The sequence below is a fragment of the Lotus japonicus genome, chromosome 1 (assembly GCF_012489685.1).
Source record: "Lotus japonicus ecotype B-129 chromosome 1, LjGifu_v1.2".
NCBI classification, from domain to species: domain Eukaryota; kingdom Viridiplantae; phylum Streptophyta; class Magnoliopsida; order Fabales; family Fabaceae; genus Lotus; species Lotus japonicus.
Genome location: NC_080041.1, coordinates 30654921 through 30671030, shown reverse-complemented (window position 1 = coordinate 30671030; position 16110 = coordinate 30654921). Strand labels below are relative to the sequence as shown.

At 38.5% G+C, this 16110-nt stretch overlaps 3 protein-coding genes across 3 annotated transcripts; 1 reads left to right on the top strand and 2 right to left on the bottom strand.

Moving 5' to 3' along the window:
* Nucleotides 1–78: 78 nt before the first annotated feature.
* LOC130732441 (uncharacterized) lies at nucleotides 79–1956 on the bottom strand. Its single transcript, XM_057584491.1, has one exon. It carries the CDS (start codon nucleotides 1954–1956, stop codon nucleotides 79–81), a length of 1878 nt encoding a protein of 625 aa, XP_057440474.1.
* Nucleotides 1957–9845: 7889 nt separating this feature from the next.
* Nucleotides 9846–13450, top strand: LOC130734375 (uncharacterized). Its single transcript, XM_057586749.1, has 3 exons — nucleotides 9846–12021; nucleotides 12113–13198; nucleotides 13282–13450. The coding sequence occupies exons 1-3, from the start codon at nucleotides 10258–10260 to the stop codon at nucleotides 13369–13371; spliced, it is 2940 nt and encodes a 979-aa protein (XP_057442732.1). The 5' UTR covers nucleotides 9846–10257; the 3' UTR covers nucleotides 13372–13450.
* A 930-nt stretch (nucleotides 13451–14380) lies between these two features.
* Nucleotides 14381–14915, bottom strand: LOC130732409 (uncharacterized protein At4g04775-like). The gene is made up of 2 exons (XM_057584464.1): nucleotides 14733–14915; nucleotides 14381–14650 (listed from the first exon to the last, which is right to left on the bottom strand). Exons 1-2 carry the CDS (start codon nucleotides 14913–14915, stop codon nucleotides 14381–14383), a joined length of 453 nt encoding a protein of 150 aa, XP_057440447.1.
* Between the last annotated feature and the right edge of the window lie 1195 nt (nucleotides 14916–16110).

Here is a 16110-nt window from a genome sequence, read left to right as displayed (position 1 = left end):
ATTTGTCAAAGGGTGCAGAGAGTCAGCAGAAGCCAACAAAATATTACAACCAGATTGAATGGAGAAGGAACAAATACACTAAGCACTAGCAGAAGTGTCATCATCAGAAGTACCAGCAGCATCTTGATCATCAGCAGCATTGTCTTCAAGAGGCCTCTTGCCTTTAGTCAACTGCAGAATGAGAGTGTCCACATTCTTCTTCCTCAATGTACAACTAGTAATTGTGTCCTGAAGCATCTTAGACACCGCAATAAGCGCAGCAATAGGAGTCTCAGGAGTCTTCTGAGAGGAAGTACCCTCCCCCTGAGTCATCTCAGCCAAATCAGCAACATCAGAAACATGGGCACCAGCTAGCAGCCTGGAATCAATAGTGAGAAGACTAGCTTTCTTGCTAGGAACCTCATCATCAAGGAGAATTTGAGGATGTTGACTTAAAATAATCCCACAAATTAAACAAGGAAAACCAATAGGAAGCCTGACAGCAAAAGTTTCAGCATGCTTCATAGTTTGAGCAAAGACATATTCACCAAAATCAAACTGAGTTTGAGTTCCAACCAGATAAATTAATTTGGCCAAACCTGAAGAAACATCTGAGCTATGTGTAGTAGGAGCCCAATTTGCAGCACCAATGCGATTCAAGATAGCATACTTCACACTCAAATAAGTAGAAGACAGCAATCCTTTAGCAGGCCATACCATATTCTGACCAGCCGTGAGTTCTTCAGTGATAGCACTCAATGACAGCTCTTCATTTCCTGTGGCAACAGTGCTCCTTCCCAAATACTGGTTAATGATCTCAGGTGAAAAATGGACACACTTACCACGCACAAAAACTTTCCTGAACTCAGGATGCCCAGAAACAGTGCAATTTGTAGTCACATTCACAATAAATTCTCTCACCAACTTGTCATAGCAGCCACCTATCTCAGTAACAGTTTTCAATAACCCAGCAGCCTCAAGAAGTTTCATGATTTCTTGACAATGCAGAATCTCACCAGTCAATTCCCTCTCTTGAGCAATCCTGCGCTGATAAACATACTTCCACTTGCCAACACTCTCTTCAGAGTGAAAAGAAATATTATCCAAAGGAGCAGCAGGCACATTTTCTGGAATTCGTTTCCCAATCTTACGCTTCTGAGCAGCAGGACCAGTATCTGACTTATCCAACTCCTCAATTGGAGTCTCATCAACAACAGGAGCAGCATTGTCTTTGTGAACCTTTCTCTTGACATTCTGGACAACAGGAGTATCATCATCAAGAATAATGACCTTCTTGCGCTTCTTGTTTTCACTCAAACCCAAACCTAACTTCTTGCCAGAGGAACGCGTAGAGTACTTACGAACAACAGTCATCTTTTTCCTCTTTGAAGCAACAGAAGCAGAAGTACCAAGGGTGTTGAGCAACACCTCATCAGATTCTGAGTTCTCAATGACATTCTGAACATCCTCGACATGCATATCTTTATCAACAGAGGGAGTAGAGATGGGAACCATTACCTCTTCTTCAAGATGATCAGAATTCTTGTTGCAATCAGTATCAACACCGTGGCTTGATTGGTTGTTGCTTGGTGATGGAACAATTGGATCTACATTTGCATGTAAAACTTCCTTGAGAGGAGTGTCCAACACTTCAGTGATACGAAAATCAGCAACATCATCACCTGTACTTGAGTTGATTTCAGCCTCGAAATTTACTCCCTGGGTTCCCTCAGAGCTTCTCGTTACCATCTTCTTCTTTGCTTTGGACGCATCTGACTTGGATCGAGCCTTTTTCCCTTTCATCTTACTCGGATCAGACGATGGTTGAGGAATACCTTGAGCAATTGCGATTTCAGAGGTATGAGGAGAGGATTTTGAAACCTTTGAAGATTTTGGGGTTTTGGATTTCAAACCCAATACCTTTACCCCGTAAGCATTCATCTCAGGAGTGAGTTTCTTGCTAGAATCTTGACTCATGGTGAAGAAGACACACAGAAGGAAACACGGGTCTTCAAGAAAAGAATGGACGGTTTTGGAGTGAGTTTCAGAGATTTGAAGTTGCACAGTGGAAGTTGCAGGAGAGATTATCAAGAAACAATGGAAATTCCTGATTAAGCGTGTCTCATAAGTAATGACAAAATAGCCGTTGGCACACAAAAATCCCTTTAATTGCTATAATTCCTCAAATAAACAGATACCCAATAACTGCCTCAATTTTTCAAACTGTGTGGCATCCAGAGCTTTGGTAAAAATATCTGCTAACTGCTTCTCAGTTGAGACATGTTCCAGAGTAACAGTGCCATCTTCAACTAACTCCCTGATGAAATGATGACGAATGTCAATATGTTTTGTTCTGCTGTGCTGAATTGGATTTTTAGATATGTTGATAGCACTTAGATTGTCACAAAACAATGTCATAACATTTTGTTGCACATTATACTCCTTTAACATTTGTTTCATCCACAACAACTGAGTGCAACTGCTTCCAGCAGCTATATATTCCGCTTCTGCCGTAGAGAGAGAGACACAATTTTGCTTTTTACTAAACCAAGAGATTAGATTGTTTCCAAGAAAGAAACATCCACCTGATGTGCTTTTCCTATCATCAGCACTTCCAGCCCAATCCGCATCACAGTAACCTGTTAACACTGAATTAGTGTTGTGAGAGTACAAAATGCCATAATCACTTGTACCACTGATATACTTAATGATCCTTTTCACTTGAATGAGATGACTAGTCTTTGGTTCTGCTTGATACCTAGCACAAACTCCAACTGCAAAAGTAATATCTGGTCTGCTGGCAGTGAGATACAAAAGACTTCCAATCATGCTTCTATATAAACTAGGATCCACATCAGTACCTTTCCCATCCTTTGTAAGCTTGATATGAGTTGCAGCAGGTGTTCTTTTATGGCCAGCATTCTCAAGACCAAACTTCTTAACAATTCCCTTGGCATACTTACTTTGTGTGATGAATAAGGTATCTTCCATCTGTTTTACCTGAAGTCCCAGAAAGTAAGTTAATTCGCCTACAAGACTCATTTCAAACTCAGATTTCATTTGTTCAACAAATTGTTCCACCATATGGTTCGACATGCCACCAAACACGATGTCATCAACATAAATTTGAGCTACCATGAGTTCACTGCCATTTTTCTTAACAAACAAGGTTTTGTCAATGCCACCTTTGTCATAACCATTGTTGATCAGAAACTCTGTTAATCTTTCATACCAGGCTCTAGGTGCTTGTTTTAAGCCATACAGAGCCTTTTTCAATCTGTACACATGATCTGGAAAACTTGGATCTACAAACCCTTTAGGTTGTTCCACATAGACTTCTTCATCCAGGTAACCATTCAAGAATGCACTCTTGACGTCCATCTGATATAGTCTGAATTTTAGCACACATGCTACTCCTAACAATAATCTGATAGATTCAAGACGAGCAACAGGAGCAAATGTTTCATCAAAGTCTACCCCTTCTATTTGAGAGTATCCCTGAGCAACTAGACGAGATTTGTTCCTTGTCACATTACCACTTTCATCAGACTTGTTCCTGAATATCCACTTAGTTCCCACAACATTTGCATCATCAGGTCTTGGAACCAATTCCCACACTTCATTTCTCTTGAACTGTCCCAGTTCCTCTTGCATGGATTGAATCCAGAACTCATCAGTCAGAGCTTCTTTGACATTCTTTGGTTCTATTTTTGATATGAAGCATGCATTAGAAACTAGATCCCTTGACCTTGTAATAACCCCATCATTCAGATCACCAATGATATTTTCTTTTGGATGTATCTTCTGAATTCTAATAGAGGGTTCTTTGGTAGCTAAAGGCAGTTGAGAGACAGTGTCTTCTTGTTCATTTTGGAATTGAATTGCTGGCTCATCTGGTTCCCCATCAGTACACTCATATGGTAGATCATCTTCATCATGTGCTTGTTCCGTTCTCTCATTGGATGTATCATCAACAACAACATTAATGGATTCCATCATGACTCTCGTGCGGATATTATGAACTCTGTAAGCTCTGCTGTTTCCAGAATACCCCAGAAATATTCCAACTTCACTTTTAGGATCCAGTTTTCTCCTATGTTCTCTGTCAGTCAGAATGTAGCACTTGCTCCCAAAAACATGGAAATACTTCACTGTAGGTTTCTTTCCTTTCCATAGTTCATACTGAGTGGCTGTGTCTCCTTGACGAATAGTGACACGATTGTGAATGTAGCAGGCAGTGTTGATGGCTTCAGCCCAAAAATGATATGGTAGATTTTTTGCATGCAACATAGCTCTAGCAGATTCTTGCAATGTCCTGTTCTTCCTTTCAACCACTCCATTTTGCTGAGGAGTGATAGGAGCAGAGAATTCATGTTTGATTCCTTCAGATGAGCAAAACTCAGAGAATTGACCATTTTCAAACTCTTTTCCATGATCACTTCGTATTTTGACAATCCCACTCCCTTTTTCCCTTTGCACTTGGAGACATAGTTCTTTGAACACTTCAAAGGTGTCTGACTTCTCCTTCAGAAATTCTACCCAAGTGAACCTGGAAAAATCATCTACACAAACAAAAACGTACCTTTTTCCTCCCAGACTTTCCACTTGCATTGGCCCCATCAAATCCATGTGCAGTAGTTCAAGCACTTTTGATGTAGTCAGATGTTGTAACTTCTGGTGAGACATTTTGACTTGCTTCCCAATCTGACATTCACCACAAACCTTTCCTTCTTGGATGTTCAACTTTGGTATCCCTCTAACTACTTCCTCAGCAACAATCCTTTTCATACTCTTAAGATTCAGATGACCTAACTTTTGGTGCCAGATTCTAACTTCATCTTCTTTAGACATCAAACATAGAGCAGACAAAGATGTTGTTTCAGAGGTCCACATGTAGCAGTTGTCCTTTGATCTAGCTCCTCTCATCAGCACATCCTTGTTCTTATTTTTGACAACACACCCAGACTGTTTGAACACCACCTTCAAGCCTTGGTCACAAAGTTGACTTATGCTGATCAAGTTTGCAGTTAACCCTTCAACTAGCAAGACATCATCAAGGTTTGGAGATCCTGTGTCAGACAATTTTCCAATTCCTCTGATCTTTCCTTTGGCTCCATCCCCAAAAGTAACAAAGCTCTTAGCATGTGGTTTCACTTTCTCAAGATAACTTTTTACTCCTGTCATGTGTCTGGAACACCCACTATCAAAGTACCAGTCTTCTTTTGATGATGCGCGCAGAGAGGTGTGAGCAATGAGAGCAGTAAAATTAACCTTAGGCTTCCACTTTCTTTTGTCTGGACTTTTCTTTTCATCTTCTCGTGATACACCTTGAAGCATAGGATATCCATACAGCTTGAAGCAATATGGTCTAATGTGACCAAATCTGCCACAGTAATGACATCTCCAAGTTGAATTTTGATAGTTCCTGACTTGAGCATACGAATGTGTAACCGATTGCTGGGGCCTGTGGTTCCACATTTTAACATTTGATTGCCTTCCAATCTGCACATGTTCCTTGGTCATGTTCTGACTTGCCTTGTTAACAGCACGATAATCAAATCCTATCCCAGTCTTATCACCTGCACTTTTTCCCACATCAAGAATTTCATCCAGAATATCAGTGCTTTTGCTCATCATGCGAATGGACTTGGTCATTCCTTCCATTTTTGAGTTCAATAAGGCAACTTCTTCAGTTAGCTTCTTCTTCTCAGCTTGAAGGTCAAGGACTTGCTTCTTTTGTTGCTGACCATAGATACATGCTTCTTTCCACTTAGTGTAGAGAAGTTTATAGGCTTCAGCAAGTTCTTCATCGGAGATTTCCTTGTCACTGTCTCCATCATCTGAATCACATCTAACCATGAATGATGTTACTTTGTTTGCTGTTACATCTTCACCTTCAGTATCAGATTCATCATCAGACCAAGTGGTGACCATTCCTTTCTTCTGTTTCTTTAAGTATGTGGCACATTCAGCCCTGATGTGGCCAAAACCCTCACATTCATGACATTGAACTCCTCGGCCATTTCCTGCCTTGTCTTCATCTTTCATTTTTCTTTGAAATTGCTGATTCTTGAAGTTGTCAGGTCGTTTGTCTTGCACATTTGGCCTTGATCGTTTATCCAGCCTCTTCAAAACCTTGTTGAATTTTCTTCCCAGAAAAGCAATGGCTTCAGATATGCTTTCATTAGTTTCATTGTCAGACATATCATCATCTAAATCTGTGCTTGAGACAAGAGCAATGCTTTTATTTCTTTTCTCAGGTCTATCATTCTGAGTCATTTCAAAAGTCATCAAAGATCCAATAAGCTCATCCACCTTGATACTGCTTATGTCTTGAGCTTCTTCAATAGCAGTTACTTTCATGTCGAACTTCTTGGGAAGAGATCTGAGAATCTTTCTCACAAGCTTCTCCTCTGACATTTGTTCCCCTAAAGCGAATGAGGAGTTTGCCATATCACGCAGTCTCATATGAAAATCAGAAATGGTCTCATCTTCCTTCATCTTTAAGTTCTCAAACTGAGTTGTTAGAATTTGAAGCCTCGACATTCTAACTCTGGAAGTCCCTTCATGAGCAGTCTTGAGAATCTCCCAAGCATCCTTTGCCACAGTGCAAGTGTTGATCAATCGGAACATATTTTTATCCACTCCATTGAATATAGCATTCAACGCTTTAGAGTTGCCCAACGCTTCCTCATCCTCTTCTTTATTCCATTCATCCTCAGGTTTCAACTCACCAACAGATGACCCTTCCTTGGGTATATTGACCGGATGTTTCCAACCTTTGACAATAGCCTTCCAGGTCTTGCTGTCAATTGATTTAAGAAACGCAATCATACGCGCCTTCCAGTAGTCGTAGTTGGTGCCATCCAGAATAGGTGGTCTATTCACAGAACCACCTTCCTTTGAGTTGTCCATTGGAACCGAAACAGTCTTCCCTGGAGCTCACCCAACCAGAACAGGGTGCCTGCTCTGATGCCAATTGAAATTCGTATTCACCTAGGACAGATGTGATACACAATGTTGCAACAATGTGTAGCACAACAAAACACAATCAGAGTATCAAAAATAAACAAACAGTTAAAACACAAGGAGTTGTTAACCCAGTTCGGTGAACATCACCTACGTCTGGAGGATACCAATCCAGGAGTCAATTCACTATCAAATAATAGTTCTCAGGTCACATAAAAGTCCCTCCTATACCTAAGTACTCCCCCTTAGTATAGAGCCTCTTATATGTTCACCACTATTACACAAGTGAATCAAGCTTAGCCCTTCTCCTCTAAGCTATGAGAAAACTTTCTCTAACTCCTAACAATCACTGCCACAGTGATCAAGACATGTTTATCAAAAACAGTTTGATGAGATTACAACTCAACTAAAACAAATTCAACTCAGTACTTTGATGAACTAAAGCACTAAGTTGGTACAACACTCACAACAGGACTCAAATAATAAACCCTAAGATCAGTATATCACGCTCAGAATCCCTATTTTGCTAGGGTTTATAAACTCCTTTATATAGACGTTCACGTGAGGCTTGGATCTTCAATGGGCCGAACGTCATAGAGTCCACAACAGCACTTCTGGAAAGAATCTTCATGGAATCAAATCTTACCAGGATAAAATAACAGAACCAAGTAAAACAGAATTTGAGATAGACTTGGTCCACACGCTATCAATCTTGTTACTTCAGCCAAGATTAAAACAAACACGCCTTCAGAAGATAAAACGCACAGCATAGGATAAAAACTTCTGAATCACCATACAGTTAGCAACCTCACAACAAGCTTGACTTTAACGACTGAACAAGCAACATATGTAATTCCACCATGTTGCTCCAGATGTTGGTCCATATGGTTGCACATCATGGTTTGAGCAAAATGCAGCCAATCAAAAGAACTACAAATAGTACGCATTCGTGAGGAGAATAGTTGATGGAAGATGATTTTCTCACTGATTACATGATTGTTTATATTGAAAAGGAAATTGCTGAAAAATATACTACATATATGATAATTGATGATTTTTACTCTATGAAACAACGACGAGCACAACTTCAGTCTTCAAGTTCGAAGGTATATATGTTTGACATTCTTATATGTTTGACGATATTAAGTTTAAATATATTTAATAACTTGTTTATAGTTTTCAGGTTTCATCGTCATCTATAAGATGAGACTTTTGTGCTAGTAATGTTTTTGGTATGGAAGAGATATTTTGTGGTTATTCTCTGTGATTATCTGCTATGAACTTACAGTGAGCTACTTTTTGTACTACATTTTGAGAGGGCACACCCAACTAATGTTTTTTGTCAAGTCTGACTTTTTGTTCTTGTCAGAATGCTTATGAGCTTGTTAGTATCTCTTGTACTCAAACTAATTATATATTTATTATGCCTATAAATATTGCTAGTTATATATGAACTTTTTGCACATGCTTTGTGAGAATAAGTAAAATTTTCTTATAAATTACATTCCTTTAAATCTTCGTTAGCCCCTAATAAAATTTCTGCCTCCACCCCTGACAGGGGATCCGAAAGATGGGATCATATGTAGTATTTCCATGAGTGTAATAAAAATAGAGGTTGAAATAATCTTTGGCAGGACTATCTTGTGCGATGAACGATTTGGATCTTGAACACGCGTTATATATACTTAAGGGCCCGTTTGGTGGTCAAGACAGGATATGATAGGACAGGATAATAATCATATCCTGTTGTTATCTGTTGTTTGTTGCGCCAGCAGGATAGGATAACACTATCCTGTCTCCTATCATATCCTGTCAATCATGTGTAAATGTTATCCTAAGGGGGGAGCTAGGATAGAACAGGATAGGATACCAGTTATATATTTTCTTTCAATATCCTAACTCCAAATTAATTTATTTTAATATTATATAATTTATAACTTATAATAATATTAACTAATAAATAGAAAAATATTAATTTAACTAAAATAAAAAATAAATAAAATTATTATTCATAAATAGTAAAATAGACTACTCACTTACAAATATTGATTTATTAATAATAATAATAGACTAATTTAATATTTTCATATCCTATTATTTAAAAATTATTTATCTACTTATATAATAATTTAAATATAAAGTATTTTTGAAATAATAATATTTTTAATTTAGTTAATTTTTATTATTTATCACGTGTCACAGCTAAGTGAAAACTTTTGATTATAAATATTGATGTTTTAATAGTAATAGATTAATTTTCTATTTTCATATCTTATTATTTAAAACTACTTATCTACTTATATAATAATTTATAATTTAAATATAAAGTAATTTTGAAATAATAATATTCTTAATTTAGTTATCTTTTATTGTTAATTATCACGTGTCACAACTAAGGGAAAACCAATTGGTTAATTGCATAATTTTATTTAAAATATAGGCTATCTTCAAAATAATAAAATAGGCTAATTAATAAAATTTAAATTAATTTTACTTATTTAAAAATATAGACTCATTTATGAAAATGTAAAGAAATTAAATTTAATATAATGATCAATTTTAAATGTGTTTTTTATTCACATATAAATCTGATACATTTTTTATTAGGGTTAACTGTTATATTAGTCTCTGTCTTTGTCTCGCCGTCTGAGGTAGGTCCCTCCCCGGAAAAAAATTTGTCTGAAGTCCTCTTGTTTGAAAAGTGGTTGGAGCAAGCCCTCGCCGGAGGGCGGAGCTCCGGCGAGTGCATGTGTGGCTTGGTGACTAGGATTAATGAACCCACGTGGCATTAAAAAATAAATAAAAAATAAAAATCAAATTACAACTCAGAATTTTAAACCTAATTAACCTATTTCTAATTAACCCTAACTTAATTAACCAAAAACTAATTCCCCCCCCCAAACTTAACCCAATTCACACCAAATCAACCCTACCCCCAAATCAACCCAATCCCAATCTGAAGTAGCAGGGTTCTTCCCCTACCATCGTCTACCATCGAATTCTCCGTCATCGTTCGTGTTCTCGCCGGTTCTCTTGCTCCGGCTCGCCGCTCATTGTGCTTCTTCAAAGTAAGTTTCGTTCTTCCTCTCCTCTTCAATAATGACATGTGGTTTTGGGTTTGGGGTTTTTGGTTCGTTGTTTTGGGTTTATGGTTTTCCTGGGTTCTTCGATAATGGCATATGGTCCTATATTAGCATGCTTAGGGTTTTCGTCTACAATGACTTAGGGTGCAGGGATGGGTATGAGGGTTGCTATATTAGCATGCTTCACTGTTGTTTTATGTGGTTGATAAATTTGTGATTTCTCAGGATGGTTTTTACACTGGTTGTGCGACATGGTGGTTGGTTTGGAAGTAGTCCTTACTGGCATTACTTCGGTGGTGCCAAAAGTGAGTTCCATGATCTTGATGAGTCTAAATGGTCCTACTCTAAGACTGTGGAAATTGTCAAAGGTCTTGGCTACAAAGAGTTTGATTTACTGTGGCTTCCTGATGAGGATGTTGACTGGCATGTTTTCAGGAATTACACAACAGATATGGATGCCAAGGAATTTGCTAAATATGCAGTTGGAAATGACCATGAAGGTGTTATATTTGTGGACAATCTATCCAAAGACCCTCCCACTCTACCTACTGCATTAAAGGAAAAGAAGAAAGATGCCAACAAGAATGTTAAGGTACAAAAACTAAGGGTGAGAAAGTCAGGTAGGTTTCAAGCAATGGTGAGACAAGGAACAAATAAGGGACCTCCTGAAGTTGTAGAGTTATCTGATGATGAGCAATTTCCTAATGAAGTTGCAATGCTACAAAATGAAACTGTTCTCCCTGAACCTGTTCTCCTTGAAGCTGTGATTCCTGAACCCGTTATCCCTAATGTTGTGGACCCTAAAGTTGCAGTTCCTGAAGTAGTAGATGGGGTAGATGGTGATAAAGCTGGTGAGGATAACCAGGAAGAAGAAAATGATGATTCTGATGTTTCTGAAGTTGATAGGGTCGATGATAGTGAAGAAGAAAGGGATTTAGCAAAAGGGGAGGAAGTTACAAACCCAGGATTTGCTCAGGCTGAGTCCCTATTGAATGAGCACATTACTCAAATGCTTCAACAAACTGCAGCAGATAATGATGATGGGGAAAAGAGAGATGAGACAGATTTATGTGGAGGCTATGAGAGTGAGGACCTTGAAAGTGTCCCCACTGATAGTGAGCAGGAAGGGATTCCTAGGAGAAGGTTTGAAAGATTCAATGAGGATGACATGGGCCTAGATTTCAAATTCACATTGGGTATGGAGTTTATATCACTTACACAGTTCAAGGAAGCCCTCACTGACTACTGTATGAAAAATAACAGGGAATATAAATTCAAGAAGAATGACAGTAAGAGATGCAGGGTTGTATGCTTGAGTGATGGCTGTCCATTTGTGATCTTATGTAGCAAAGTTGGAAACAAACAGACTTATAGAATCAAAACTCTTAAGGGAGAGCACACATGTGCAAGGGTTTTTGATAATAAGTCTGCCAATGTTAGATGGGTGAAGAAAAATTTGTTGAACAAAATCAGGACTGTAAACAAAATTAGCACAAATGAGATTGTTGATGATTTCAGGGTAAATCTGGGAATTGGAATTACCAGATACAGAGCTTGGAAAGGTAAGAAGTTGGCAACTGAGGAGGTTGATGGAGCTGCTGAAATGCAATATACTTTGCTTTGGAGATTCAGCAATGAGTTGAGAAGGAGGGATGCAGGTAACACATGCAAAATTAACTTTGTGACACCAAGAGCTAGCTTGCATCCTAGGTTCCTCAGATTTTATATGTGCTTAGAAGGGTGTAAGAGAGGGTTTCTGGGGGGATGTAGGCCATTTATTGGCTTGGATGGATGTCATCTGAAAACAAAACATGGAGGGATCCTTTTGTCAGCTGTAGCTCGTGATCCAAATGAGGAATACTTCCCCCTTGCCTTTGCTGTGGTTGAATCAGAGAACAAGGACAGTTGGAGGTGGTTTATGGAGCTGTTGATGGATGACATTGACCCTACAAGGTCAAGTAGATGGTGCTTTATCTCAGACCAACAAAAGGTAAATATATATATATATTCTTTCACTTACAAATATTACAATGTCATGGTGATAATCTAATTGTCTGGCTTGTGTTATGTTATCATCACAGGGTTTGATGGAAGTCTTCAAAGAAGAGTTGCTCCAAGGTTGTGATCATAGGCTGTGTGTGAGACACCTGTATGCAAATTTGAAGACAAAGTTTGGTGGTGGAGTTCTTTTAAGGAACCTGATGATGGCAGCCGCAAAAGCTACATATGAAGAAGAATGGAGGGAGAAAATGCAGCTCATTAAGGAAAAGAATCTGCTTGCCTTTGAATGGTTGATGGAGAAACCAACATCTTCTTGGTGCAGTCATGCATTTAGCATTTGGCCCAAGTGTGATGTCATCATGAACAACCTCTCGGAGTCCTTCAATGCTGCAATTATTTTGGCCAGAGACAAACCTATTCTCACTATGATGGAGTGGATTAGGACCTATGTCATGGGGAGGTTTCCAAAGATGATGGAGAAGCTTAACAACTGGACAGGTCAGATTATGCCAAAGCCACTTAAAAGAATAGGATTTGAGGTGGGAAAGAGCAAGAACTGGATTCCTAGGCAAGTGGGAAATGAGAAGTTTGAAGTTCGTCATGCTCACACTTTGCAGAGGCATGTTGTAAGCTTGAGGGACAGGAAATGCAGCTGCAAATTCTGGGAGATCAATGGCTTTCCTTGCAGGCATGCAGTGTGTGGAATTAACTTCAAGGGTTATGATCCAAAGAGCTATGTTGATGATTGTTACAAAAGAGGTGCTTTCAAGGCTACTTATGAGCATGAAATCACTCCACTTCCTGGCCCTGACCAGTGGATTGTGACACCAAATGACCCTGAGTGCATTCTGCCACCACTGTTTAAGAGAGGTGCAGGGAGGCCCAAAAAATTGAGAAGGAGGGACCCATATGATGACCCTAATCCAAACAAGTTGAAGAGAGGAGGTGCTTTTGTGAGGTGTAGCAGGTGCAACCAGTATGGACACAATAAGAAAGGCTGCAAAAACCCAATTGAAGAAGAGATAGAGATAGATGCAGCAGAGCTTGATGCCCAGATGGATGCAGTACTGGAGAAATTGTTGGAGACTGAATCACAACAGGCCACTGCAGCTCCAGCTCCATGTGATGAAACACACCAACCAACAACTGGTCAGAATAAGAAAGTGGTATTAACACTAAACTCTACTAAATTTTGTTTGTTCATAATTTTGTATTTCTTGAATGTAATGCAACTTGTGTATTGAAACAGAAAAAAGGTAATAAGAGGTGCAGTGTGTGCAAGCAATATGGTCACTATAAGACAAGTTGTAAGAAATACCCAAAGAAAACCCCCCAATGAACCAATTTCTCTACCTGGGATTGTGATAAGGGAACCAACTTCTGCTACTGTCCAAGTCCCTCACAATAATGGAAAACAGGTATTTCCTAAACCCATAATCAACCAATAAGCTTTAATTTCACTTTGTGAACACAAATTATAGCAAACTTTTCCTTATGATTTTTTCAGAAAGAAAAGGTACCTGAAATTCCTAGATCTTTTGATGATGGCTGCATTAAAAGCAAATATATAGCTGCACTAATTCATGACAATGGAGGGGCGACTACTTCATGTTCTATGGTTGAAAATCCTGAACCTGGCAGCTCAGATCCAGCAGGTTCTGTAGCAGATGCAGGACATCAAATGGAAATAATAGAAGAAGAAGGTGGAGGAAATGTTCCAACACAGTGCAGTGTTGTGATGGACAACACCCTTGGAGGTTCAACTTGACTGTGATTTGGATGAGGGACAACTTTAATGGAGTGGGAATCTTTTTTTGTCAAAAGCAGCAGATGCACCACATGGCCACTAGGGTCAATTTTTTTGTAATATTTAGGGAGTGGGGATTTGTGGACCACAAAACTATAGCCACTTGCTTTTGTTAGTTATTAAAACAGGCTTTTATGTTGTTTATGTTGTTTTGTTTGTTGTGACTATATGGTCCAAACAACAAGTTCATGTTTAAGTCCTCCTTATGTATTGATGTTGCACTTCAAATTCAAGGTTAAAGTCCTTCTCTTGTTTCTGTTTAAAGTTTTGCATCTTTACTTACATGTTTGACTTCATGTTTAAGTCCTTATACTATCATTTTTCTTTCAATGTTAACTGTGTATGGTAAAGGAAGTAGGAATGAGACATAAATGAGAGACAACAACTTTTCTTTCATTTCATTAAGTTGAATTCATGCTACACAACAAGTATTTCATCCCACAAACAACCACATACATCCCCTAGAACAAACAACCAAATTCATTCCCTAACACAAACCAACCACCCTAAAACAGAATTAACTTGAAACCCTTGAAACCCTTCAACCCTTCAAACTCTTGCCATACAAAAACACCAGAACTGTGACTATCCAAGAAATCAGAGCAATCAACCGTGCAACATTCTTGTGAAATGTCTCAATTTCAACCTTCTTCTTTAACTTCTTCATCTTCTTCTTCAAATCAGGTCCAGGAAGCACAGAGTTAGATGAATTGTCAATCTCAGAAATGTCAGTATCAGCCTCTACATGCCTGGGTTGTCTTTCATCAACAGGATCATCAATCCAAAAAAAGAAATTACATGTGCCTGGTAACTGAAAGTGTAGAAAAATTGAAGGGTTATCCAAAATTGAAATCCAAATAGAACGGTTACCCAAGATTGAAATCAAAGTATACAACACTTATATGCCAATTTCTGCATCTCAAAAACCTCCTTTCTGAGTTCACTCGAGTACCAGCAGTGTAAATAATGAGAGGAAGACCACAAGGACAGTTAGCCCTTGCACCTGCAGATCGTGGCCTCTGCCTGGAACGAGAGGAGGAAGCAGTGGAACCCTTGAAACCAAAAGAACTATCCATGTAAGATCCAGAAGAAGTCGCACCAAATAGGAGAGGAAAAGGAGAAAACGACAAGACCCAGAAGAAGCCGCACCAAAGCCGACCCAGAAGAACAAGATAGAGAGGAAGGAGAACACGATAAGAGGAAGACGATGAAGAAGAACAGGAGACGGCAGAGGAAGAACACGATAAGGCTTACGATGAAGGAGAACCCTGCTACTTCAGATTGGGATTGGGTTGATTTGGGGGTAGGGTTGATTTGGTGTGAATTGGGTTAAGTTTGGGGGGGAAATTAGTTTTTGGTTAATTAAGTTAGGGTTAATTAGAAATAGGTTAATTAGGTTTAAAATTCTGAGTTGTAATTTGATTTTTATTTTTTATTTATTTTTTAATGCCACGTGGGTTCATTAATCCTAGTCACCAAGCCACACATGCACTCGCCGGAGCTCCGCCCTCCGGCGAGGGCCTGCTCCAACCACTTTTCAAACAAGAGGACTTCAGACAAATTTTTTTCCGGGGAGGGACCTACCTCAGACGGCGAGACAAAGACAGGGACTAATATAACAGTTAACCCTTTTTATTATCATATCTTGTCCTTATCATGTGCACCTCAAACACAGGATATGATAAGAGTCTATCATGCTCTTATCCTATCATGTTGCTATCTTGTTCACATATTATATCATATCATATCTTATTCTGACTACCAAACGGGCCGTAAGGAAGTTAAGGGCTCCATTGACAAGCAATCAACTGTAACACGAAAGGAATAGAAAGGAAAGAAAAGAGTAAGGCTTTTAATCTTTTTATTGATTTTTTTTTGTTATTCATCGGAAAATCTTTTTAGTTGAATTTAATTAATAGGTTTCACATTACATGGATATGGATATTTATAGAGTAACTAGGGATCATATACGCAGATCATGGACATAATCTCATCAATCTATTTTTGATTTTATTTAGGTAGTTCAGATGACGAAAATAAATTAATATTTTATTTGATTTTTGAAAAAATATATTTTATTAGGATTTGATTTTTTTTTAATTGGTGGTCTCATTCTTGTAACTACTTATGGATATACTCGATTCAGAAAAAGAAAAAAAAAACTACTTATGGATATACATTTCATGTTTAGCTCTTTTTAGGACTTAATGATGTGCTTATTTTCTTTTAAATATTCAACCTCTCATATGGATGAGGTCTGGACTGACAGTG